General features: G+C 36.0%; 2 protein-coding genes across 2 annotated transcripts in view; one reads left to right on the top strand and one right to left on the bottom strand.

The window, feature by feature from the left end:
• Positions 1–388: 388 nt before the first annotated feature.
• The window catches only part of LOC108971720 (uncharacterized protein C2orf47 homolog, mitochondrial), a 28,611-nt gene continuing 2,478 nt past the window's right edge, over positions 389–26,521 (top strand). Inside the window, exons 1-3 of the mRNA XM_018937970.1 lie at positions 389–562; positions 614–865; positions 20,721–21,016. Coding sequence (XP_018793515.1) covers positions 509–562; positions 614–865; positions 20,721–21,016 — 602 coding nt within the window. The 5' untranslated portion in view covers positions 389–508. The remainder of the gene's footprint in view (positions 563–613; positions 866–20,720; positions 21,017–26,521) is intronic.
• Positions 4,113–5,215, bottom strand: LOC108971721. The gene is made up of 2 exons (XM_018937971.1): positions 4,846–5,215; positions 4,113–4,790 (listed from the first exon to the last, which is right to left on the bottom strand). The coding sequence occupies exons 1-2, from the start codon at positions 4,969–4,971 to the stop codon at positions 4,608–4,610; spliced, it is 309 nt and encodes a 102-aa protein (XP_018793516.1). The 5' UTR covers positions 4,972–5,215; the 3' UTR covers positions 4,113–4,607.

Raw genomic sequence — 26,521 nt, 5'->3', positions numbered from 1 at the left:
AAGAAAATACGCAGCACTAGCATCATGGGCTATCGGCCGACTCCGCTTTATTATTATTAAACTAAATATTAATTTTTTGGAATAATGTTATTTTGAATATGTACTTTAATTTATAACATAACACAACCATCTTAATACTCGCTCTTCTAAATTTCATATTACCGAAATAAAAATGCCGTCGGCATATGTGCAAATGGGATATGCTGCCTCTTCGAAATATTCATAGAAATGAAAACTGCGCTGTTAAACTGCTGAAGTGACAGTTTATTGCTTTAACTATATGACATACTAATTAATATTCCATATATTGCTTTCCATAAGCAATATGGAGTCTCCACAGGCAATAAGCACGGCAATACAGTTAGTATAAAATAAACCATAAAGTTTATGCTGTCGAGATGCCCTGTAAGATAAATATATTTTCAAACATATCAATATTATTTAACGCGATGACAATAACCCCGAGTTTTGTTAATAAATTATAGGTGTGAGAAGTGTTTTTAATATTATGTTGCGTGTGATAAATTTTCGTCGTGCATTAGTGACCTCATTCAAAACAAAAGTATTTTTTTAAATATTTCTTTTTGGATCAAAATTTCATATTTTCTTTTAGGAATTATGCAATTACAAATTGTTCATGGCTAATCATCGTAGCTCCTCCAATATTCCCAACCCGGACCACAGTAATTTTCATTTGGATGGATCACGAAGTTTGCCTCGTTTAATGGACTTTCCTGAAACGCTGTGGCCTTCAACAATCAATACATTGAGAAATTGGATATTAATACAATTTATAATTCGACCTTATTTTGACAGAGAATTTACCATTAAGGACTTCGTATACGGTGCTAAGCAAGCTCTTCAGGTGATCTAGATGGTACTTCAGTCAATTTTAAAATTCGTCCTCCAACCTGACAAATTGTATTGATAACGGGGTAAATTTTAGAATAGCATCCCCAGATTTCGGGATAAAATGGGTATGTACGGATAGAGGAGATCCTCTAGATTAAAAAAAAAAAAAATATATATATATATATAGTTGCCGCTGATTTGAGATATTTGCATTTAAAGTTAAAAAATTCAACTATTTAAGTAAATGGTTAGGAAAGAATTAGTGAAGTGTTAGTGGATGTAAAAGTTTAAGTGTAAAATTCATTATAAATCGGAAAAACACGCGTTTTAAATAGTTGAATTTTAGAACTTTAAATGCAAATATTTCAAAAACCATAAGTCAGCGGTAACTATATATATTTTTACTTGTCTGGAGGACCTCCTCTATCCACACGTACCCATTTTAACCATAACGGGTGATGTTGAAATTTACCATACAGTCGGGCTGTTGTTGTTGTTTTAACGATTATCTAATCCCCGTTTGGGTGGTAAGGGTTATTTGCGATGTCGTCGAGGTCATCTAACGAGAGGCCCAGGAAACGTGCTGTTTCGAAGGGGTCGGACCAAAGGGATTAGGGTGTTAGTTGAGTAGGGTTTGGGAGGGCATGCAAAGAGGTGGTCAGTATCATGCGAAGACTCGTTGCATGCAGGACATACATTGGGTATGTTTGGGTCAATTCTACATAAGTATGAGTTTAACTTGCTACAGTATCCAGAATGAAGTTGCGCTAGGGTCATTCGCGTTTCACTGGCATTCACCAGGCTCGAGAAGTGTTCCCTCCATAATTTTAGTATGCTCTTGGCATCAGTCACCTGATAACTTGGCTTCTATAAGGTTATGCTCCCGTCTAAAACACTGAAGACGGGTCTTCCGTCTATCACAACATGCTTTTCGATCCGGAGACAGCCATTCAGCTTTGTGAATTTTTCTATGCTGGATTCCAGTACTATACATAACCATATTTCAGGCCCCGGCGAAGTCGATCAGTCTTAACCCGTTTGATGATGTTTCCTCGTGGAGGCTGAATACACCGTCTGTTGTGCCAAAGATACCTTCTTTGCTCACCCTGGCGTTAAAATCACCAAGCACGAATTTGACCCAAAGAATTCCCTCTTCACTGGCGTAGAAAACGTAATAGCCGAGTTAACAACAGCGTGCCAGTTGTTTCTTATTTTTGCGGTGGCGGCAATTGGAGATTCCAAGGGAAGCCAGGTCCTTTTCCACCTGAACTTTCCAACAGAGTGGAGGTCTTCCTCTGCTTCCCAAGGCGGGTACTGCGTCAAATACTTCCAAAGATGGAGTGTTTTCGCTCATTCGGACGACATGACGTATCGTTCGTAGCCGCTGTCTTTTAAGTCGTAACGTCGACTCTTCAAATGTTGTCATTGTCCATGCCTCTGCACCATATAACAGGTCGGGAATAATGAACGACTTATAGAGTTTTGTTTTTTTTGTTGGAAAGAGTTATTCTGCGTTGAATTTCAAGGCTGACGTTGTTGTTGGTGTTGATGCTGGTTTCAAGATTAGGGAAATTATCTACAACTACGAAGTTATGACTATCATAAGTGACGTGAGAGCCAAGTCGCGAGTGCAACGACTTACGCAGTCTGGAGAAAGCAAAACTAATAGCGCGTATGTTGAGTCCAATGATATCAATATCATCGGCATACGCCAACAGCTGTTTGCTTTGCAGGCCGGATTGTTTTCTCCAAAAGTTGGTAGAAGAAGTCACACGAACGGGAGTCGCCTTGTCTGAAACCTCGTTTGGTATCGAACGGCTCGGTGAGGTCCTTTCCGGTCCTGACGGAGCTTTTGGTGTTGTTCAACGTTAGTTGTTGTTGTAACGGCAGAATTCTGCCGTGTTGACAGTCCTTGGGCGGGTCCGGGTCCGTTCCGGTTTTCGTAGACCCGACTGTCGTGGGAACGTTAGTTACACAGGCGTTATAGTTTTGCGGGGATACCAAATTCAGACATCGCGGCATAACGGCAGATACTTTGCGTGCTGTCAAAAGCAGCATTGAAATCGAAAAATGAAATTGAAAAATTTGAGTACACTCCTGTGTCTTTCAAAGGCAATGCAGAAAAAATTCCACTCGAAAAACTAACAATGTTTTATATATTTCCTGTCATTGAGGTCTGCTTTATTTATTTTATTCAGTTCATTTACAAAAGATGCCGATAGGTAACATTGGTTGTTTGTCAATTTGCATTTGTTTTGTTATTGCATATATAAATAAATATGAATGAAACGTTAAATATTGAATAACTTTTACCCAACCAAAGGTTTTAAAGTCAAACGGATTGTTATTAATATTCCAAAAGTGCTTATTTTATTGCACTTGACACCATATCCTTTATCCATGATATAAAATTTAATTATAATCCACAAATATAATAAATCAATAATATTAAAATAATATTTAACACAAGTCATTTACCACAGTTGGTTTTGGTGTAATTTTTTAGGCAACTACTCCACAAATGTTGCAAATTTTGCGTGCTTTGTGTTTCCGTTATTAAATCTTTTTCGACCATTAAATTTTGGCTTGTTTTTTCGAACTGGTTGCATAATTTTTATTTAACAATATTTTGCAGGGGTTATTTTCCAAGTCATCGTCATAACCTTCAAACAAATTGTTCATATCGGACTACTATAGAATATAGCTGCAATGTAAAGAACTATCAAAACCACAATTTGCTTTTATAAATAATGCACCTGCGAAGGAAATTATATCTTCGCTACAGCTCATTTTAACAGGCTTCTATTTACAACGTATTTATAGTGTAATATTAATCATTTAGGCAATTCACAAGCTTTGTTGTATGTCTTATGTCATATTTTAATATTCTTAAAAAATTAAAAAGAAATTGCTTGCTTCGATATWTACAAAATCAAAATATTTAATACTTATACACATATGTATATGCATTTGTTCTTTAACCATACAAGTTAMTAAAAATGCATGATTATTTTGCTTAATTATAATTCAAATATATTTTTGATATTTTATTTATATTATTTTTATTTATTTATCATTTCATTTTCGTATTCTTCAAAAGGCACTAACTATTAATATCACAACAAAACTTATAACATAAAAACTTCATTTAAAACATAAAAAACACATAATAATAAAAATTAATTCATAACAAAAGTGAACAAAAAATGTAGTGCATTGTAAAATTATTTATATTTAAGCCTAAGCTTTTCCATTGCCAACCTCTCCTGCATTTGTAATTTCATTTTTYCAATTTCCAATTTGTCATCAATTTCTCTTTTCTTTAATTCTATTTCCTTTTCTTTTAACTCTAATTCCTTTTCTTTGATTTTGATTTCCCTTTCCCTTGCATCAACATCCATCTTAAGCTTTTGCTTCCTTATTTCTGCGATCTCGCCATGAACCTGCAAAATATCTGACAAGGCAGTTTTGGAATATATTCCTTTCTGCCTTCGAGAACGCACATTGTCGTTCAACGCAAGACTTTGCAATTCTTCAGCTTCAACTGAACTGCCCGCTTCAACCCCACATTCTGCTCCCGATGGACTTGTAGAATCGCTTTCTAACATCGTCACCAAACTGTCTTCCACTACTGCAGAACAATTTAATCTGCTGCCGAAAATATCGTCCAACTCTTCATAGAAAAAACACATTTTTCTTAAAGTATCTGTAGAAAAAAATAATGGTCACAATTAAAAAAAAAAAAAGAGATTTCATTAAAAGAATTTACTTTTTATTGTGTCGCCTTCCATACTTCCTGCGCCTGTCGACCCTTCCCACTCCTTTGCTTTGTTATAATTAGTGCGCATATTGCGTACTTTTGCGCGCACTACTTTCCATTCTACCGTCAGCTGCGTGTCTTCGATGAAACGACCATAAAAGTTTTGAGCCGTTGGTTTCTTTAAAAAAAAATTATTTGACTTTGTTTTGTTTTTTTAAATTAAAATGACAAACCTCGAAATTTCTATTTTCCATTAGGAACTCCACAAGCGCTTTTTCTTCTGCCGCATTCCACTTATGTACCGGGTTGAAACGGCGGCGTTTTGGTTTAAACTGCAATAAAATCATTTGCAACCACATAAATATCAAAATATTTCCATATTTCACTTATATTCAAAGCGAATAGCGAACTCAAGAAACATACCACGCAGTGTTGTATCAGTCATATTTTAATTTTGCATGTGAAACAACAACAGTGTTGTTATGACAGTCATAAAAAAATATGACAATACGACGATATGACACAATATGACACCTTATGAATACCCTAATTGTCGCGTGTCATTTTTGTAAAGAATTGTTAATGCACAAAATTGTACATATTTTACTGTGAACGAAAAATAAATTCAAATACATACAGTTTTAAACTTCGATAAATGTAATTTGTTTGCAATTATTCAATAATCTCATTTTACAAATTCTTTAAATTTTTCTAATGCTACCAATTGCTTTAACAATTCTTATCTTCGTTTTTAGATTAATAGTATATAGAAGGATTCCGGTATATACAAGGAAATTGACTTTATACCTAAATATAACATAAAGGAATTCCTCCAAATGCACTGCCGTTATGGCTTTATATCAACTTCAGTAAGATAACGAAGGTTAATTAAATTAAATATTTCAAGTTAAAGATTTGAAGCAAATCAACATCGATAACTAACTCCTTTTTTTGCAACCGCACAGGGGAAACTTTAGTTTACAATCCTACGATTTCGGGGTTAAAAGTTGTATGGTTGGATGCTGATGCTCCAGATTAAGAAAATATAGAATTGCTGCCGCCGCAACCTTATAGTTTTCGAAATATTTGCATTTAAAGTTGAAAATGTTGCAAATTTTATCTTGCAATTTCTCGATTTCTAGTAATTATTGATTTCATATTATGCACTTACACTTCACTAAATTGTTTCTACATATTTTTTTCAGTAATTTTTTGACAGATAATAAGTGTTGCCATAATTACACATTTATCAAACGAATAAAAATGCATATAAAAACTCAAACGCAGGAAACAAATACCATCTGAAATAAATTTTCCATTGTATACATATGATACTGCCTTTTGCCACGTGCTTCTCTATCAAAGGTATGAGCACGTCAGCAGATCTGACATTGCCGGAACATACCTCTAGCCTCAGGTCGTCACTCCCATTCTCAACCATCCCAAAACCCAGCCTCCCTCGACTCTCCGCCCTAAAATAAGAAAAGATATATTAATTACATAAAAAAAAATATATTTTTATTATTACCTTTGTTGTATTTTCTCTTCCCAAATTTGCTTTCTTCAATTTGAAAAGTTTTACCAGGGCCACCAATTTTACCTACCGCTACCTGATGGTCAACCTGGTATAATACTACGGCTTGGCGGCAGTAATTATACCAGTCACATATACTAGCGTTAGATGAAACTGGCTCCCTGATAAAACTGTTTTTTCTCACTTCAGCATGCGACCAATGAGATGCATACGCATACATTAGATAACCACCTTTTCGGCATCGGAACACCCCAACAGTGCTACTTTTACTTAATGACAGCGTCATTGGCACTTTATGAGTACTGCGAAGTTTAGATTTTAAACTCAAACCTTGTTCTTCGGCGCAGGAAATACATTTTTCTTTAGAATCAAATGTTTGGATTATTTTTAAAATATTTCACATTGATTTCACTTCCGACGCTTTGAACACATTGGTTCGCTTTGTGACACCTCGACTGGTTGACGCTTTGCCGCTCCGACACAATCTATTTAAATACCTTAAGTTATATTTTTATCAATTTATAACTTATATTACACCTGATGAATTTGCACAAATTTTTTAAAATACACCTTATTTTTTACTAATTATATAATTTTTTATATGTATTTTAAATTTTATATATTTTAAATTTTTGTTTATTGTATATCGTAATTAAAATACACCTTAACTTTTTATTATTATAATATTTTTATATATATTTAAAATTTTATGCACTTTAAATTTGTAACCTGGATTTATGCCTGTATCCAATCGCGGAATTCAAAAGAAATGAATATGAAACTTATTACAAAACGGAAAAAACGATACATTGCTTAGTTGTTACATTACCTGTTATAGAAAATGTAGTTTAAATACGGTGATATACCCTATTTAACATAGCTTTAAGATTAGCTTTGTGCATTGGCAGCCTTCGGGCACGCTTAAAAAATCCTGGCCGATCCAACACTAGGGTAAACATTAGTCCATTCGCGTCCCACTTCTTTCTGCATTGGTGGCGAATTTTAGAGTAATCCATAATTTAACGCAGAGGGAGAGGCTGCAACTTCAGTAACTCTATCCATTGCATCCGTTTGCTCTGGTTCGCCAATTACCTATTCTCCAAATCGAGATCGCTTATGTGGAGATCACTAAGATCGACCTAGTGTAAGGTGTTTCGCTTATTTGTTAATCAGCTGCTTCAGTTGGGAAATTGGGCCTGATCCCAGATAAGCAAGCAATAACAGCAGCGATCACTTTGTCGAATTGGCGTGGTCGCCAGATTATGATATTTATTTGACCGCCACCAGCGAAAGTAAAGACAGGCTACAACAACAGGCGAGCGATACAAGTGTTCGTAATTACGGTGGGACTTCGTTATTCATTGTGTAGAATGTCGAATCGTTTATCTGTTCCTCATACGATCAGACAAGTGCGCATTAAATCGTCTATTATCAAACGGTTCTCGCAATTAAACATCGAACCTATGTTCGGTCATAAATACGTATTCTTGAATTATATCGCAAACACCAAAAAGTATTTATCGAAATTTTGAATTAAATTAAGAAAGCATGGTAACGCTCAATATCGCTATTTTATCTTTTGTACTGGTTCCATGCCTTATAAAGGGTGATCCATTTCGAGGTTCCCTACTTTTTTAACGAAACAACATAGAAACTTCAAACTTAACAGGTAATGTTTATTATCGTCGTTGAGTCCAATTTTTGATGACTCATTGGATAATTTCGACTGATAACTGGCGAAAGATACGCGTGATGTTTTTCTCCAACGCCCGAATCGAAGCGGGATTGTCCCCATAGACTTTAGACTTTACATATCTCTACGGTAAAAAGTATGGCCAATTCACCGGCGCAAAACGTGAAATTATCCGGTCACCTAAGTGTTCTCTCAATAACTCCATTAATTGATGCGATGTGTGGGAAGTGGCGCCGTCTTGTTGACACCAAATGTCGCCTAAATAATGAGAAACGATTTCAGGTTTTAAGTTCTCACCGGCATCATTTTTGAAACAATATAGACTAATTATTACACCGGTTCATAAACCACACCAAACCGTTTATTGGGAATTAAATGTGGCAATTTTGCTTGTTTACATACCCATTGAGCCAGATATTGGCCTCATCGCTGAAAAAATTGAGTGTGAAAGCGACAGATTTTCTTGGAACTCTTCAAGAGTCCATAGTGCGAAGCGATGTCGCTTGTGAAGGCCGAACGTCTTCGATACTTGCACAACTTGTACGCTTTCAATTTAAGATGAGCCAAGTCGTTGTATTCGTCAGTCCGATTTGGAGCGAACGGCGCCGAAACTCTCCACGGCAGAGATAAAGAGATCTCCAACTCTCCTGTCACTGGAAATGTGAGCTCACCTACCGAACTTTGACAGTTGAGTGGATTGGGTAGGTCTTGACGTTTTGCAATTGGAATCACTGGAACGGCCAGATTGAAATTGTACCAAAAATATATGTGAACGGAGGAATTTGTTGCCGCCGTTCAAGATCGCTAAGAAAAATTTAAAACAATGAAAATCAAAGAAAATGCGAAATTTAAATATATTTCATGAAACGTTTTGTAAAGTAGAATTAAATTTTAATTACAAATGATTAAAAACATTTATTAATTGAGAACTAACAGGCTTAATTCATCTTATTAAGTATTGAAAGATCAAAGGTTAGTTGTTTTAACATACCATATAATCATAAAAAGAATCGAAGTAGTTTCGCCATACATTAAAAGTCCGCTTATTTTGAGGCGCTCTCACACTGGAATAAGTTGTGCATCCTATTATCCCTGCTCCACGGTCTTCGAGTACACTCTCAGCTAATCGCGATCGTTTGTATATCGCAGTCAGTTACTACAACGACAAAGAACAACAGTCTATGCGTTACGGGGCATCTCGACAGGCAAAACTTTATTGTATACTAACCATTGCTGTACGTATTGCCTGTGACAACTGTTACCTCAGCACTTTGAGTGATCAGTTTTCTTTTTTACGAAAGTTTCGAAGAGTATACGTATACTGACGGCAGTTTCATTTCGGTAATTTTAAATTTAGTAGAGCGAGTATTAAGACGGTTGTGTTAAATTATAAAAATAAAGTACATTTTCAAAATACATAATTTTATATATTTTTTCAAAAAATTAATATTGTTAATTTGCAGAAAAATTATACAGAATGGATTGGCGAATGAGAGAAGTTAATAAATTTATACAAGTATAAATCAAAATATCATTGCTCATATTATTTTTTTATTTTAATTGGTATATAAAATGTATGCACAATTATTATAGCTCGAAAATATGAAATATTTTTTTCAAGATTTAAATTTGTTGAAAAAAGTGTATTTCTCCTTTTTTATTTTCCACATCAATTTTTTTGTCATCCATATAAAAATTTAAATACTTCAAGAGCTCAAAACATGTGTTATATCTGTATACCTGACGCCTTTTCGCAATTGATGATGTTATGAAAACAAATGCCCACATTCAGATTTGATGACGACAATGGCAATAATTTTGACAGTTGGAATGCCGTAAACTTTAACCTATCGAGATGCGGGGTTACAATGATGATATTGGGCGTTAACGTACTTTTTTTATTTGAAATTTCGATAGCTTCGCTTTGGCGTTACGATATACGTTAAGAATACGAATTTAGGAAGAAAAATTAATTAAATAGGCATTTAATAAGATAATAATAAAAATACAGTGTTACTTTCTTTTAAGAGGTTGTTTTCCAAAGAAAAAAAAAATGAACTTAGTTTTTTTATTAACGGAATTTAAAAAAAAATGCTATCTATGTATAAAAAAAAACAACAAAAATTAAATAAATGTTACTTTAGCTCTTTACGAAATTTTTAGGAAGGTACTATATTTTAATGGAGAAAATATATGAATTTAGTTTACGAATTACTACCAACTGTATACTAAATATATAATATATTATATATATATGTATATAAATGTCGTTCAGTGTGAGTTATCTTATATATAAAAATTAATCGCAAAATGTGTTGCTAAGCGCATAACTCAACAACGCCTGGACCAATTTGGACAATTTTTTTTGTCTAAATGTTCGCTGAGGCTCAAAGATGGTTTTTACGGTGAGAAAAATTCGAATAATTGCTGGAAAACCCCTAAAAACAACCCTTTTCTTTCTCCCATACAAACGAGTGAATGTTTGTTTGTTAGTAACGGCTCGAGAACGGCTGAACCAATCTTGGTGGCATTTTCAGGTTGTTCGCTATGGATCGGGGAAGGTTTTGAAATAAAAAATCGTATGCTATTCGTGAGGAAAAGTCGGAAAATTCCAAAAAGTAAAATTTTCTCATACAATTAAAATTTTTTTTTTTTTAGTTTTAATTATTTGAATCGTTCAAATTTGTCGCTTGCTTTCTTTATTCCAGCTTTAAAAAAAAAAAAAAAATTATTGAAAATTACTCAGTGAAAACTTTATGTGTGTTTCACATAAAGTGATCAATTCCAGATTGAAGTTTGTTACGATGCCACAAAGAGGTGGCTCTAATATCGGTCGGCGTTCTTTTTGGCATCAACGTATGTCAGCCCAAGGCACATGACCGAGTACTCCCAGGATGCTATGACATACGTGCGGAATTATGGATCGCCGTCAATCAGCAAGCGATCGTCACGATGTCACAGCACGACTTTTCAAACAACAGTTACGATGTTTGATGGACTTTATCGCGAAGCAACGTGGATTTGGTACTGTTAGATCCCAGATGTACTCTGTAGTGACAAAAGAGAGATTTGCTGCACGCACACATTCTTCTTTGGATGGTGGATCCACTAGATCAAATTGATGAAATAATTTCTGCCGAAATTCCTGATGCAGAGAAAGATACAGTATTATACGAAATGATGAAAACCAATATGGTTCATGGACTTTGCGGACACCACAATCTCACTTCGGTTTGTTTGTCTAACAATAAATGCTCGAAACACTATCCAGGTGATTTTCTTTCGGAAACACAAACTGGAAATGATGGATATCCACTTTATCGCTGTCGCTCACCAGACGACAATGGCAGAACATTTAGCATCCAATTTAGAAGAGTGAATATCGAAGTTGACAACACATGGATTGCACCATATTCGCCATTATTGTCCAATTCACATTCAAAACTCATATCAATGAGTACGATAAGATCGTTACGTGAACTGCAATAAAGCGCTTTGTAGGATATTTATTTTTGCAATTCATTCAGAAAATACAGTACAACCGGTAGAAACACCGCCAACAACCAAATTAAGATTGACGAGTTTTTTCTCAACTTGCGTCTGTGATCCGTTTGCGAGAAAATTGCTCTATTCGGAAATACCTTGATAATTAAATAGTATATGGAATGCATCGTCGAAGAAATAGTTACGCAGAAAGTAAGGCCAACCAGTAGATGGACATCCAGGTGTGTTCTCAACTAATTCATTAGGACGAATTTACACAATTCATCTGAAAAAACAATGATTGCTTCTACCGTCGATTGGTATTTATTATTGTGCGCGGTTCAACTTCATTTCAGTCATTGGGTACTGTGAATGGTGAATGAAAGTTTTGGGGAAGCAAGCCATCAATTACATTTGCTGGAACATGATAATCACTGGAATCAAACGATGTACGATGCGATAGCTACTTCGAATGCAAATGAAGGTCGCACACTTTTCGCGATGATCATTTTGACATATCAAACCCGCGTCAATTATGGGATACCAACAAAAATGACATTGCCGAAGACATTTTTTTTATCGTATTCGCTAAGAATTTCACGCGCAATATTAGCTGCTAAAAATACCGATGTTATTGACTTAAGCGGGAAGACTCAAAGTCTAATTCCGGAAGGTTTGCGCTCATACAAGTCGATCGATGGTCTTGACAATGAAGACGTCGCCGTGAATTATGCAGTGGAATTTCTAAATTCTTTGGAGAGGCTTGGTATACCGCCGCATCATTTGCGCGGTTATTTGCATTTATTATGTTTCGCAATCTTCATGCGTCGAAACTGTGTAATGGAACCCGACTGATTGTGACGCAGCTATCGATTACAAGGAAGCAGAATGCTTGATTCTAACAATTCCTTTGAGTTCTAACGCTTTTCCAGTTCAAACGTATTCCGTTTCCAGTGAAAATTGCATTTGGGGTGACAATCAACAGAACACAAGGAAGTGCGTGGCATAAATTTGGAAATGCTATGTTCTTCACACAGCCAGATATACGTGGCGTACTCAGTAAGTAACACGTCATTCAGTTTAGGTACTTTTTTTAATAGAGAGATCGCGAACGCTTATACAATGACAGAAATCACATTAAAAATGGCATAGGATGAGGGAGACACAGGGCCAAAAACTAGGCATTTCATTAGGGTTTTCAAAATATTCTACTACTAAAACGTCCAAATGCCTCAAAAAAGGCTACAAGTATGTTGCCGTGTTATGCTATACAAATTATTACTTTAAGTACGTTTTTTTGTTAAAATTTCAAATATATTTCGATTATTAAAATTCATAAAGATTAAATTTACCTAGTTTTGATTAAAATTTTATTTATTTATTATTAATATGGGTTTTAAGTATTTTTGTGTACTAGGTTAAGAACCCTTTACTCCATCACTATTCCTTTGAAAAGGTTTTTGAATTAGCATTTCGCTGTGGGCGATTAAGAATATTTTGTAAATATTATTCATTACTTAGTAGATTGTTTTGGCTTTTATTATTATTTTAACTGAATTCTACCTGATTTATATACATTTGTTTTAGTTTAAAAGTATTTTACCAATAAATTGTTCTGAATATTATTATCGTATTTAACACCCAAAAAATATCGGTAACTCGCCTATATAGCAACCTCTACTATTTGTAAGTCCTTTTATTTTAATCTCTGTGAAAAATGAACTTTTTCGATCAGGTGATCTCAGCTATTGACCATATGATTCTTTTGTTACTTGTATGTTTCTACAATGCAACTAATGCTCAACATAAACAGCCTACTGAACGTACTATTTGTAACAATATCACCCATCTTGAGACCCAGCAAGTAAGGACGTGTTTTTTACTTCGCTCTGTGAATTCTGTATGTAAAGATTTAAAAACAATTCAACAAAGTAAAAACACAAAAAAAAAAAACATTTATTAAATTGTAAACAAACAATCATATAAAAAACCGTGTACACAAATTAATTAAAACCTAAAAAAAAAACAATCAAACAAACATTAATGAGTGCTGCGCATCCTCACCAGCAAAGCCGTAGGCATTCCTTAAATGCCTAATTCAGCTTTGTCGATCCAACAATAACAACTCCTGGTAATAAAAAAAGTAGATAGATAGATAGATAAATAACTGAGGAATGCACTGCGACCTTAGGTCTATTGTGCCCTCTCCTAACTCACAGAGACTCGCTTAGCCCAAGCATATTGAGGAAGTCCAGTATTCTGCTGGGTGCTAGCGAGGGGATGTGATCCCTATCCGGAAACATGGCTCCAAGGGCCTTCGACCTGCGCCTACAGACTGCAATGCAGTCGATTAACAGGTGCTCCGGGTTTCAGGGTCCCTGTCGCAAAACCGACAGTTGGAGCAAGATGATAGACTCATGTTAGCTAAGTGCCTTTTCAGCTTGCAAGACCCACGTATTTAACCTTGCTAGTCATCTCGATCTCTCTGCCCCCAAGTGTGAGGTTCCTCAAGCCGGATAGGGACCTGCGCCTTGTGAAAGGGACTACGGTTGTCTTTGAGAGGTTGATGTTTAGTTCCACTCCCCTGCACCGTCCTTTGCCAGATTTAGACCCCGTTGCACTAGGTCACAGAGAGTATCTTCAAATTTGCCTCTTGCTATTATCACAATGTCGTCCGCATACCCTTGCCAGCGGATCCCATTGTCAGTTAGCAATGCTAATAGTTCGTACACGACAAGGCTCCATAGTAGAGGTGATAGCACACCTCCCTGTGGACAGCCTCTTGACGCACAAAGGCGGATCTTTGTTCCACCTACCCTGGTCTCGGCAATCCTGGTGCGCAGCACAGCTTCTATCCATCTGCGCACTGGTGCTGCCACATTTCTTCTTTCCATCGACCTGGCTGCACTCTTATGAGATGTATTGTCGAAGGCACCTTCAATGTCTAAGAAAGCACATATTATCACCTCCCCTTTTTCCAGTGAACTCTCTATCTCCGAGGTCAACTGGTACAGAGCCGTACTGGTGGATCTTCCTGCTCTGTATGCATGCTGAGCAGCATGCAGGGGTGCACTCTTCAGCGCCGTCGACCTTATATTATGGTCTATGATCTTTTCCATAGTCTTCAGTAGGAAGGAGGTTAGACTAATCGGCCTGTAGGACTTGGCCAAGGAATAGTCCTTCCTTCCTACTTTGGGTATGAAGATCACCTCAGCCCTTCTCCATGGGTCAGGGATGTACGGCATTGCAAGGCTCTCCCTCAGCAGTCGAACAAGGTGAGGTAGCAGAGGCTGTTCACCCTGCTGCAAAAGCGCTGAGAAGATGCCGTCCACCCCTGGAGACTTGAATTTTTCGAACGAGGCCATTGCCCACTTGATCGAGTCCGCAGTGAYTATCTGCCTAGCGGTTGCCCAATCCAAGCGGGATGGCCTATGTTCTCTCACAGGTAGACATTGGTCCACCTGAATGGTCTCCGGGAAGTGAGCACGAAGAAGCTCTGTCGCCCTGTCCTCCGCGCTGGTCGTAAAGGTCCCGTCACTTCTTTTGATGGCTAGCTCCGTGTTAGTCTCCCACTAGCCAGAGCCTTGTGCAGCCGCGCCGCTTCTGGTGTGGAGGAGACCTTTTCACAGAAACTCCTGAAATTCGTTTGTTTTGCTGACCTAATTTCCTTATTGTAGAGTGTTAGGTAGCTCCTGTATTCTTTCCAGACCCCTGTACGTTTTGCCTTGTTGAATAGGCTACATACTCTTTTTCTGAGATCTGCAAGCTTCTTTGTCCACTAGGGACAGTTGGGCCTATCTGTGGGCACTATTAGGGAGCAGCCGTTGTAGGCGTTAGTGATAGACCCGTTCAGTGCCAGCACTCTGCTTTCTATTCCCGGGCCCGTAACGGTATCATCGGTCAGCCTATCCCTATTTAGTTCATCCTGCAGCAGTTTTTCCTTCGAGGGTTGCGTCTTGGGGGAAGTTGCCTGACCTCAACCTTCAGTGCCAACCTTACAATTCTGTGGTCCGACAGGGAGGGTTCCGTTGAGACCCTCCACCTTGAGACCCATCCATTTGCATGCTCGTTGCTGAAGGTGATGTCCAGCACCTCCCTCCTGCTTATAGTTATAAAAGTGGGTTCGCAACCCACATTTTCAATATCTAAGTTACTACCTAGTACATATTCTAATAGAGACTCACCCCTTTTGTTGACAGCATCCGTCGCATAGTCGCTACTGCACGCCGGGCGCCGCTGCAAGAAGGCATGTCGTCATCCTCCTCCCTGGCATGCTCCTCGAATAGCACCCGCTCTTCTGGCGAGAGAGCATCAAGGTAGCTGAACTTACGCTTAGCTCCCTGACCTCCCCTGCCTACAGCTGCGCCTCCTGTCTTCTCCTTTGCCCTATCGTGTTCGATTCACCAGTGCTAGTAGTTGTTGTTTTTGTGGTTTGGTTTGTATTCATCTTGTTCGTACGACCCTTGGCTCAGCGGGGTGAGCTGTCGGGTCTGTTTGTTTTAATGGGGAACTGGGAGGTCCGCCGCGCCAGAGCCCCTTGGTTGCCACACGCATGCGGCGCCCGACAGCCTGTCTGGGCTAGTCGGCACAATGAGCCGTCGCGGCGATCAGCTGAAAAGGAAACAAAGTAAAGGACGCAGTCAGTAAGAAACAGCAATCGGACAACAACAAATGCTCTGACAGCAACCAGCATGAATCATAGCGAATGAAAGCAAAGTGCAAGGTGAGAATGTACCAAACAAAAGACTGGAATTGATCGTTTATAAACATAAAAGGAAAATCGAGAACAGTTAAATCAGCGGTCATGGAAGTTGTACAATACATGTCAAATAATAACAAGAATTACTAGTCTTACCAACTGAAGATCTCAAATGGCCACAGATTAGTAGATACAAAGTCCTATAACCAATGTTCAATATAGAATTGATGCCAAATTCTAACCATATAAAGAAAAATCAAACACATCCGATTTACAGTTCAAAAAATATCTGCTCCGTCACAGAATTACCGTTGAGGAACCGCATAAGAGAAATGACCCAGTACCATGTACATCCTGCCAAGAGTATGGACACACGAAATCATACACAGTGCCTGTGTAATCTTTAAAAAAGAGGATCTACATAAGAAGTGTAGTAATTGTGAAGGAAATCACTCTGCAAACTATAGTGGTTGCCCTGTATATAAAGACTTAACATGTGCTTCTACTCAAGAGGAAATCAGAGGCTGATAATATTATAGATAAAACTAATCAATATGATAGTGAATTTTGTAGATATAGCTTGCTGCTTTTGTAGAACGAACGATAATAGTTAGAACCATAAAGCTACTTATTTACAATAAGCTTCAAAAAATTACATTAACATTTTTCAGCGAATTAAAAGAGGAGCTACAGTGAAAGATTCTTTCATAGTTAACTCACTTCATAGTTATAACTCTGTTCAAATAATGTCTTACGCTTCTTTTCAACACCACAACGACATTTTTTATTCTTCCAAATTTTTCAAAATTTGACTGAGCTGCTTAATGATGTAAATACAAGATCGGATTTCAAAAATAAAACATTTCAAACTGCGACCAGTTAAGAAAGAGTTAATTTTAAAATTTTACGGAGGTCGAAAACAAAGAAGTTTCGAAACAAATTCAGCAAAAAATTGGACAAATGAAAACAAAGAAATTAGGCAAAAAAAAAAAAAAAAGAACTGGGATATTTGACCCTAATGTAGCTCTCTCATTTAACTCTAACATTGTTGCCAATATCCGAATAAAAGATGAAAAAGTGGTATACTCTAGATTTCACAACGCTTGATAATAAATATTCTATTTCAAATATAGTTGCAATTCTATCAAACCTCAGTAAAGCTTATTACTTTACCACGCTTGATTTAAAATCTGGATTTCACTAAATAACAAATGGAGAAAAGGATAGGGAAGAAACTGTTATTTTTTTAGCGTACATGAAATACGAATTTTGTAGTTTTCTTTTTGGTTTAAAAAGTTCTCGCATCATATATTGGATCGTGGTCTTTCGAGGAAGCATTACAACAAACCCCAGTAAAATAGCACCTATTAGAAATGCATGCAACGTTTATACGCAGGCTGTTATATATATATCTGGCCTAGGCAACACTAAGTGCAATCTGACATTTCCATTGGAAAGTTTGACATTTTTTGCATAACATCACTCAGAACATTTTGTCATTTAATCGTGAATTGTTTTATTTACAGGGAATTAAAAAATTCATCTCGGCCAAAAAATGGAATTAACTCGTGAACATTTTTGTGCGATAATTTTTCACAACTTTCGACGTGGATTATCACGACAAGAGTGCATCGATGAACTAAAATCTTTGTATGGCTATTAAGCACCATCCTATAGCACTGTGAAGAACTGGTACAACGAATTCAATCGTGGCCGACGCTCGCTCAAAGACGAATTCCGTGAAGGTCGTCCAAAAACAGCCGTTGTGCCAGAAGACATCGATGCCGTACGTGAACTGATAGTGCAAGACCGTCATGTAACATACCTTCAGATAGAGGCATGCCTATGCATTTTTTCCACCATTGATGTAAAGAAATGCTGAAAAAATACGATCGCGGTGCTTCAAAAGACGTTTATAAGATCGTCACATGAATCATAGATCTATGCGTATGAGTCCGAAACAAAACAGCAATCGACCGTGTGGCAGAAGCACTTCGAAGCAAATGGTCGCCTGTTTCTTCGGCAAAACTGGTCATGTGGCGACTGTTCCGCTTGAGCAACGTAGGACGGTCAATTCTGAGTGGTACACCACCATTTGTTTGCCTGAAGTCTTCGGAGAAATTCGAAAAACGAACAAGAGAAGACGAATCATTGTGCACCATGACAATGCGAGCTCTCACACATCGGCTCAAACCAGCGCCTTTTTGACCGGCCAATACGTCGAATTGATGGGTCATCCGCCGTACAGCCCTGACTTGGCACCCAATGACTTCYTTTTATTCCCACACATCAAGAAAATAATGCGTGGTCAACGATTTTCGTCGCCAGAAAATGCTGTTAAAGCATTCAAAAACCATGTTTTGGAGGTGTCTCAATCGGAGTGGAAAAAGTGCTTCGAGAATTAGTTTGAGCGCATGCAAAAGTGTATAAATCTTGATGGAGAATATTTTGAAAAACAGTAAAACCATTTTCGTTGATAAATATTAAAATTTTCATTATTAGGCCAGAAATATATACAGCAGGCCTCGTATAGGCGGTGTTATTATTTTCTCTTAGAGCATGAGAGATCATATGAAAGATATCGCATGGGTATTGGGTAAACTCTAACCGCAAATACAATAGAAACCGATTTGTGAACAGTGGTTCTAATAAAAGGGAAAGAGATCCATAAGGACAATTTAAGATAAGTTTTAATCCAATTTCTAGACAATGTTTTTCTATTGAGGCTATAGATTGTGCTACTTTTTGTGGCCACAACAACCGCCAAATTAACCGATTACATGCTACTGATCTATGGAAATGCAGTTATCTGCCAAAACAAAAAACAGATTCCTGATTTCGAGGATTTTAAATAACTAAAACTTAATTAACAATAGGTAGACAGGCAATTATAAATTATCGTGTACAGAAACGAATTAATAAATTAAACGAAATCATAAATACAATTGTAAAGTAAGAAAAAGATAAACAAATCAACAGTAGCCACTTTTATAAAAAATTATTCGTAAGGAATAATATCACAGTTTAAAACATTAATGTTGTCAATTACATTCACAAAAATTCAAGTTATTAACCCTCTATTCTCGATTCTAAAGATTTAGAAAAATTATGAAATGAGCAATCTACACGTAAGATAACCGATTTAATGGAAGAAGCATATGTCAAAGTATTATTAGGCAATAATTTTGTTTCTTTTTTAATTAGATATCCTGAACCTAGCTAGTTTGTAAAAATATAACTCCTTTTCATGTTCAACATAATGACACTAGACTTCAGTCTATTTCACTGAAGGCAATAACGTAGCAGACTGAGGTGATCAAAACCTCTCTATCTAAGACTTTCTTCAAGGAATTACCCTTTACGACATGCCCACAACAACTACAATCCGGTGACATGGCCCGTAACCGTTCCAGCCACCTAGGACCATTAGAAGTAAGAGACGGTGATAACATAATAAATGATTTAAAGGCTATGGAAAAGGTGAATAATTGTTCAGTAAAAGCCATCCATGGCACATTTCTCGTAACATTTGATGAAGAAGTTGAAATAAATGGGTCTCTGTTATCGAATACAAATAATATTGTTAGACGACACCCCGGCTCAGCGATATTGGCACTCTTGAATATCACTGATCATCAAGAAATTTTGAGTCTACCTTACAATAATGGCTGAACATCAAGAATCTATAATATATTGATGACATAGGAAGAAAGCTAACAACTAGACCTGTAATGTTCAGCATGGCTATATCCTCATTACAGCTATGATATTCTCTATTTTGAAGGTACATCAAAAATTTAAAGAAACCAGACGCAAAAGTTCCATAGAGTATTATAGACAGCTTGTGGAAGTCCGAGGATGGCCTCAATTTCGAAGGAGAGGTGTTAACGTGAGAAACTCCTCCGCAGCATCAAAGCTGTTGTTTGCACATTCTTCGCTTGTCGCTTCATGTGAATGTTAATGGCAACAACGGAACTGCGAATGACTTTACTTTAGGCACTCAATAAGTGCAGTGAACGCTAACCTTTAATAAATAAAGCAATGAAGCAAATTAAGAACTAAAACTTATTAATTTATACATTTAAATTTGCTTGAAAATATGTACTTAAGCATAGCTCAGCAATATCAAATTTAATTCAATCAGCCTATCTCTTCCTTTGTATCCAATTATACCCTATGTAATAATTTCCGACTTCTCAAGTTTTCTTAAAAATTATATAGTTAACCACTGAATATGAAAGAAAACAACAAAGCGAATCTCAGAATGGTTATTTAACTTATTAAAATACCAACTTTCATCTTAATCTATTTTCGATTTCGTCGAATGAATGCTGAATTCCTTCGCAAACTTTTTTTTTTAATTTTCAGTTTATCCACTCCTGAAGGTATTTTGCCTGCTTGGTCCTTTGCAAGTTGCAAAAGTATAAAATCTTCGGTTGCAGCCGAATTTAGCATTTCCTTACTTGTTACTAATTTAATTTTGTAAAAACATTTAATTGTAATGCCTACCATGTGATTTTATTCATTTAAATATCGATAAGATGGATTCCGTCTTTTCGTTTTGTCGCATACTGTATATTAATTTATAACCTACTACAAAAGCCTACTTTGATGTTTCTTTGTTATATTTTCTATTGTAATATAAGTGGTTTATATATAACAATAAACCAATTATACTTAGCTATTTTTATTTTTATAGATTATTTCAAGAAAAATGTTAAATGGAGAATTTGATGCATTAAACGGCTTCGTGTCCAAAGAAGCCATCAATGAGCTAAAACCCACTATTCAGAAACTATCTGTGGCTCAAAGGAAACAATTAGAAATTAATAAAACCGATATTTACTTCGCTTTCCCTTACCAAGTGGGTATAATATTTGACGAGGAGCAAGAAAAAATTCAGAAGCGTTGGGTTGAAATAACAATGGTTTTCCACGTACTTCGAGGACTTACGGAAATGCGAAACCGTGGTGAAGAAATACCTTGGAATATGGGGCAAGTATTGAAGAATGGTTATAGCAGTATACAATATATTCCATACATATAGATTTTTGCAAATCTCCTCTAGATGTGTATAAAAAATAATAAGTATTATAACTAACCTTAGATGAGATTTAAATATCGTTAGTGAAACTATAGCGATACATTTATTATATTGTGTTTTGCTTTAACATGTAATTATATTTTTTGTTTTTTTGACAAAAGAGTAGAATAAACAGAATTGGCGATTCGAAGTTAGCTGATTATAACGTAGTACATATGATCACATGATATGGTTAATGGACTAAAAAAGCCAATACATGTGTATGTGTCGAAAAGAAATAAAAAAGTAATGGACTAACGTATGAGTAATTGTGTTTGAATACGCATATCAAATGCATGTTATTTGAAATCAGTAAAATGTTTATGAATTCAATTCACATATTCAGAAAAGTCAGATTAATCATTGGTTTTAATAACAGCTCTGAATAACTTGACTGGGAACCTTTTTTGTGACAGCAAGTGGTTTGTGCGAAAAGGGGTGACTAAGTAAAACAACCTCGAGTTGCTCGTGTTTTAACTACACCCTTTGTGTTGTAGCCAGTTGCAACTCTGATATCTACAACTCGAAAAGTATTTGTCGAATTTACCTAAAATTTTCAGAGAATATTTCTAAGATATACTTTAACAATCTTTTTTTTTTTATTTAATTCTGACTATGCGTAAATAAATCATACAAAAGATTGAAAAAGTTATCCGAAAGTTATTGTAGAAATTTCCTAAATAGAAGTTGCTAATAAAAATAATAAACGATACTTAAGAAGACAACGGTACTGCTTATGAATTTCACAAAGTGATACTAAGGTCGTGTATCAATCGGTAGAAAATTAAAAATTTGGGCAATTGAAAGCGAAATTTTCAGATTTTTTGTGGTGTGTTCAAGAACTAGGTAGGCTTTGATAATTCAAGAGCTGGTGTGTGTCGGTTCTCCTTTAACGGGGATTTTCCAAGATGTGGCGCAAAGTGAAAAGCTGGCCGATTGTACATTTACCAGGTCTATAGCCACACTGATAGTTCCCAATCAGTTTGTTGACGAAGGGCTTCAGTCTTTCACACAATACGGCTTATACCACGCTAGCTGGGGCAGATTATGGGGTCATTTTATTTGTACGCAGAGCACACTTAAATTCTAATCGTCGGGCATGCTTTCATCCGACTGTATTCTTTGTTGTTCTTCAGACAGGTAATTGCTATTCGAACTTCTTGGTCGGGCAATAGAACGTCTGCTCCATTGTCATCGATTGGGAAATCGGGTTCACCATCCCTCGGACTAAATCTCTTGGTGTTATGCTTTTACTGCCACAGAGGATTCTACAAGAGTATGCTCCGGGCTGGAAACCTTTCGTTAGTCGTCGCATCTTTTTGTACAATTTTTACCATTATCCCTGTCGGCCAGCTTGTCAAGCTCTTCGTACTCATAGTACATTTTGACCTCTCTTTTTTTTCTGCAAATGCGTCTCGCTTTCCTTTTCAACTCTCAGTATCTATCTCATCCCACGTGTTGTGGTCGATTGCAACGATGAGAGGTAGGCATTCTGTTTTCTTTCCACTGCGACATGACACTCCTCAACGTACCACCTGTTTACTTTTATACCCTCTTAAAAACAAAACAGCTTACTGCGAAAGTAAAATTTGTAGTGAGAGTGTTCTAAAATGTTCAATCGTACAGGGCATTAGTTTGCAATGTTGTTTGACCTTGCATATCGACGATGTATAATTACTGTAGTTATACCGTATCGATACTTTGCAGTAGTACGTTTTCGAAGTCAGCCCAACGATAGAATCAAGCTTTAAATATCATCAGAAAATAGGTGAAATCGGACTACAACACGTTTCCTACCTTTATAACACCACTTTGAAACTCCACCTGATTCTGTTGCTCTCTTGTTTATAAATCAAGCACTAATGAATATATATAAATATATGAATAAAACTTCGCATGAGTAGTGATCTTAAGGTATGCGGTATTAAGTGTAAAAATGTTCACTACCGAATCAGAACGGTTCAAGCCCTTAGATACCGAAAAGTGGTCACCAGAGTCTATAGCTGGCTCTTTATCGAAAATATCGGTCAATGTGTGAGTTATATCGTAAAATTCAAATTCGGGGCGAATCCTTTCCTGATAATCATGTATCTATATATCGAAAATTAATTGAATCAGGTCAATACTTCCTTATCTCACATATACCTAATAGAAATATTTTGGAACTTCCGGCTGACTTTATATTGTCAGAAGTTTAATTTTCTTAATGAGATTGGTAGAGCGTGTGTTTTTTAAAAAACAGTGTATATATTCTAAAAACTGTCTTTTTTTGGCAATAAATGGAAAAAATCGAAGGACAGATTGCCATAGCCATAATTAATATCCATATATTGCTTTGGTGTGTCAGCTACCTTAATAAAACTCAGAAAACATCTTTTAAGGCTAATTATATATAGTATAATATAACCAAAAATAGATCAAATTATCAATATAACTTTCTCCCATATATCTAATATAAGGTTATTAAACTTGCAGTTGTCTTTATACCGTCTACATTTGTCAATGTGTAAGAATACATAGCAAAATTAATTGAACGTATAATATTGGAAATATGTGATTTTATATTATCCTACATAAAATAATTTTCGTCATACTACAAAGCCTTATGCCGAAAATGTCGGTCAGCGTGTAAGCTACAGTGGACCAATAAAGTTTACAAACACCCAGTTCTATTAAATTACGCCACGTTTATTTGTTTTAAAATTAATACATTTTTTGGTTTTTTTCTATCCATTTCAAGATATGTATATTTAACATCAAATATAGCATATCAAAATATTAATTTATATCAAAAAACTTTACGTGCACCAATGATTATTTATATAAATGAAAAATAATTACAATGGCTTTAGCAGTTTTTTCTAGGGTTTTTATGGAAATCAAAATAACTCCATAGGTTCCGTAATCAGTAGACATTAATCCTGTCCAAAATATCTGCAACTTTTTGGAAAATCGTATTGGAACACATCGAATTTCATCAAAATAAGGCCAAAAAGCTGAATCATGGACTTACTGGGTCAAAATATATCGATGTCTAGGGACAATAATATAAACAAATTGTAGCCCAAAAACTGCTAAAACTATTGTAATTACTATTGATTTATATATATAATCATCAGTGTACGTAAACTTATTTGATATGAATTATGACCGTTTTAAGCATTGGCATTAATTTTTTTTATTTGTGTAAACAAAAAAAATATTTTGATATGCTAAATATACATCTTTTGAAATGGATAGAAAAAAAAACACAAAATTTATTGATTTTATAACAAATAAACGTGCCGTAATTTAATAGAACTAGGTGTATGTAAACTTATTGCTTATTATAAAATTGTTTGTTATATGTTGTCGAGTATACCTAATCAATGTCAAAAGTTTATGCTGATTACAAAAGTGTACACCCACTACTTACTTTTTCCAATAATTCACTCACCACCACTTTATTAAAAACAAAATGCAATGCCATGTTTGAACGGGGGCAAGAAAAAAATGATTTTGTGTTTGACTATAAGATATGTAAAATGTTGGCCTAAAAAGATTTTGATATATTTAACAATTAAGCAATAAAATGTAAGTAGCCTCGTTGCGGGCGAATGTTCGATGGAAATTCACGGCGAGCTGGCGAGAGAGTATCCCGATGAAACTAGGTGATCGCTCGTATTATGTTTAATGTAACGCGCAGGATAGACCCGATCGAAATAGAGTAGAGTGGGTGTCGACGCGGCGTAATGTATGTGTTAAGGTGTTGATGATCGAATTGTGAGTCACGAAGTGCTTAGAACGAATTGAATGTCCCATCCCGATGTCCATCCTTTTTGTTGAGTGGGTACAGGTGTGGTGAGTTGTGTTGTGGTGATGTAAGTGTATGGTGCCATCGGATGTGGTGTATTCAGCTGTCTTTCTAGGGTGCGCCAGTTTCTCCCAGGTAGAGTGGGATACACATGCTCATTTAAACAATGCAATAAACATAATCACACAGCACAGAGTTAAAAAACGTAGTACCACAAAAAAGTTGAAGTTTGACAACACTTTAAACGGCATTCTTTTGACAGATTAATGCATTTCAAAACTTTAAGCAGAATGCAGTTGAGGTGCTTTAAATTCTAAAAAGCTTTTGTATTAAATTCTGAATGCTATAAACAACTCTTATTTTCTTGATGTAACTGTCATGGCATATGCTCCACAACAAAACTCCCCTCATACTAAACATTTTGGCTACCTATATGTTTTTCACACTGTAACATAGGTGAAAAAATTATAATCTGTAGTAACTTGTTGAAAATAATTCAATATTCGACGAAGTTCTGAATAAACTACAAATAATTTCGCTATTTTATTAAAGTCGGAAACGAAAGATAAAACAACAAATATTAACTGGAAAATAATTTTCAGATGATTTGAGATTGGGAAAAGGAAGGTGCGTGGCGGATTTGAGATTTTTTTTATTGAAAATTAAGGTGTTTTTAATATTTGGTCAATGTAAGGAGAAATACTAAACATAAATAAAAAAAAATTTGTTGTTTAAATTTTTTGCATAAATTCTGAGATTATGTGAAAAAAGTTTATATAAACCTCTTAGTCAAGATACAATTTCACCTACTTTCACATCGTCGTAAGAGGTGTCGTAAGGATTTTTCCTGTACAATTGTGGGTGATATTGCTTGAATGATTTGAGAGATATGTACACCACGCCGCACGAAGAGATGGTGAGTGTCGAATCTCTTTTTCCAAGATTTGGCTCATGGTGAACATCTGGTCAGTTATTGATTTTCCAAGTCTAAATCAAAACTGATAAGGTTCAATCAGTATTTCGACGGTGGGTTTTAATCTTTCACACAATATGCTCAGGAGAACCTTATTATGGATTGGGCAAAGTACACTTAAATTGTCGGGCATGCTTTCGCCCGACCATATTCTACAAAGAAGCTGATGCACGCTCCTTATCAGTTCTTCAACGTCGTGATTAAATAGCCTCTTCATATAAGGCTGGAGTGTTCCCTAAATAATTTTAGTATGTTCTGGACATCGGTTACTAGACCACCTCTGGTGGTTCCACAAGAGTTAGCTCCAGTCTTGAAACCTTCTATTAGTCGCCGCATTTTTTTCGTGGAATTTTCGTCCCACAGTTCCCTTATACCAAGTTGCTGATGAGTGCTCTCAGAGAGAAAGAGTGCAAGTAGAGTAAAAACTCGTTCGGCTGTCTGTTGTGATTGCAGCCTCTTGATATTTCTCCACTTTTTTATACACAAATTTTAAAATATAGCGAATTCCTTCGTTACTTTCACTCATTTTTGAACAGCTGTAACTTTTTTTCAAGTTCCCAGAATTTAGTTTATTTTTGCTTAAAAGAAGCTTAAAATCTCACCTTTCCAACATTTTATGGTATGACACAAAGTGACTGATAACAGTGGAGA

This window comes from Bactrocera latifrons, unplaced genomic scaffold (genome assembly GCF_001853355.1).
Source record: "Bactrocera latifrons isolate USDA-ARS-PBARC rearing strain unplaced genomic scaffold, ASM185335v1 scaffold_356, whole genome shotgun sequence".
Lineage (NCBI taxonomy): Eukaryota > Metazoa > Arthropoda > Insecta > Diptera > Tephritidae > Bactrocera > Bactrocera latifrons.
The sequence above is the reverse complement of the archived record's forward strand: the minus strand, read 5'-3'. Positions and strand labels throughout refer to the sequence as shown.

Excerpts from the sequence above, each read along its gene's own strand:
- LOC108971721 (XM_018937971.1), bottom strand. The coding sequence starts at position 4,971 with ATGTGGTTGCAAATGATTTTATTGCAGTTTAAACCAAAACGCCGCCGT. Across the intron at positions 4,791-4,845 it reads TGGAAAATAGAAATTTCGAG|AAACCAACGGCTCAAAACTT; the intron begins GTTTGTCATTTT and ends TTTTTTTTAAAG.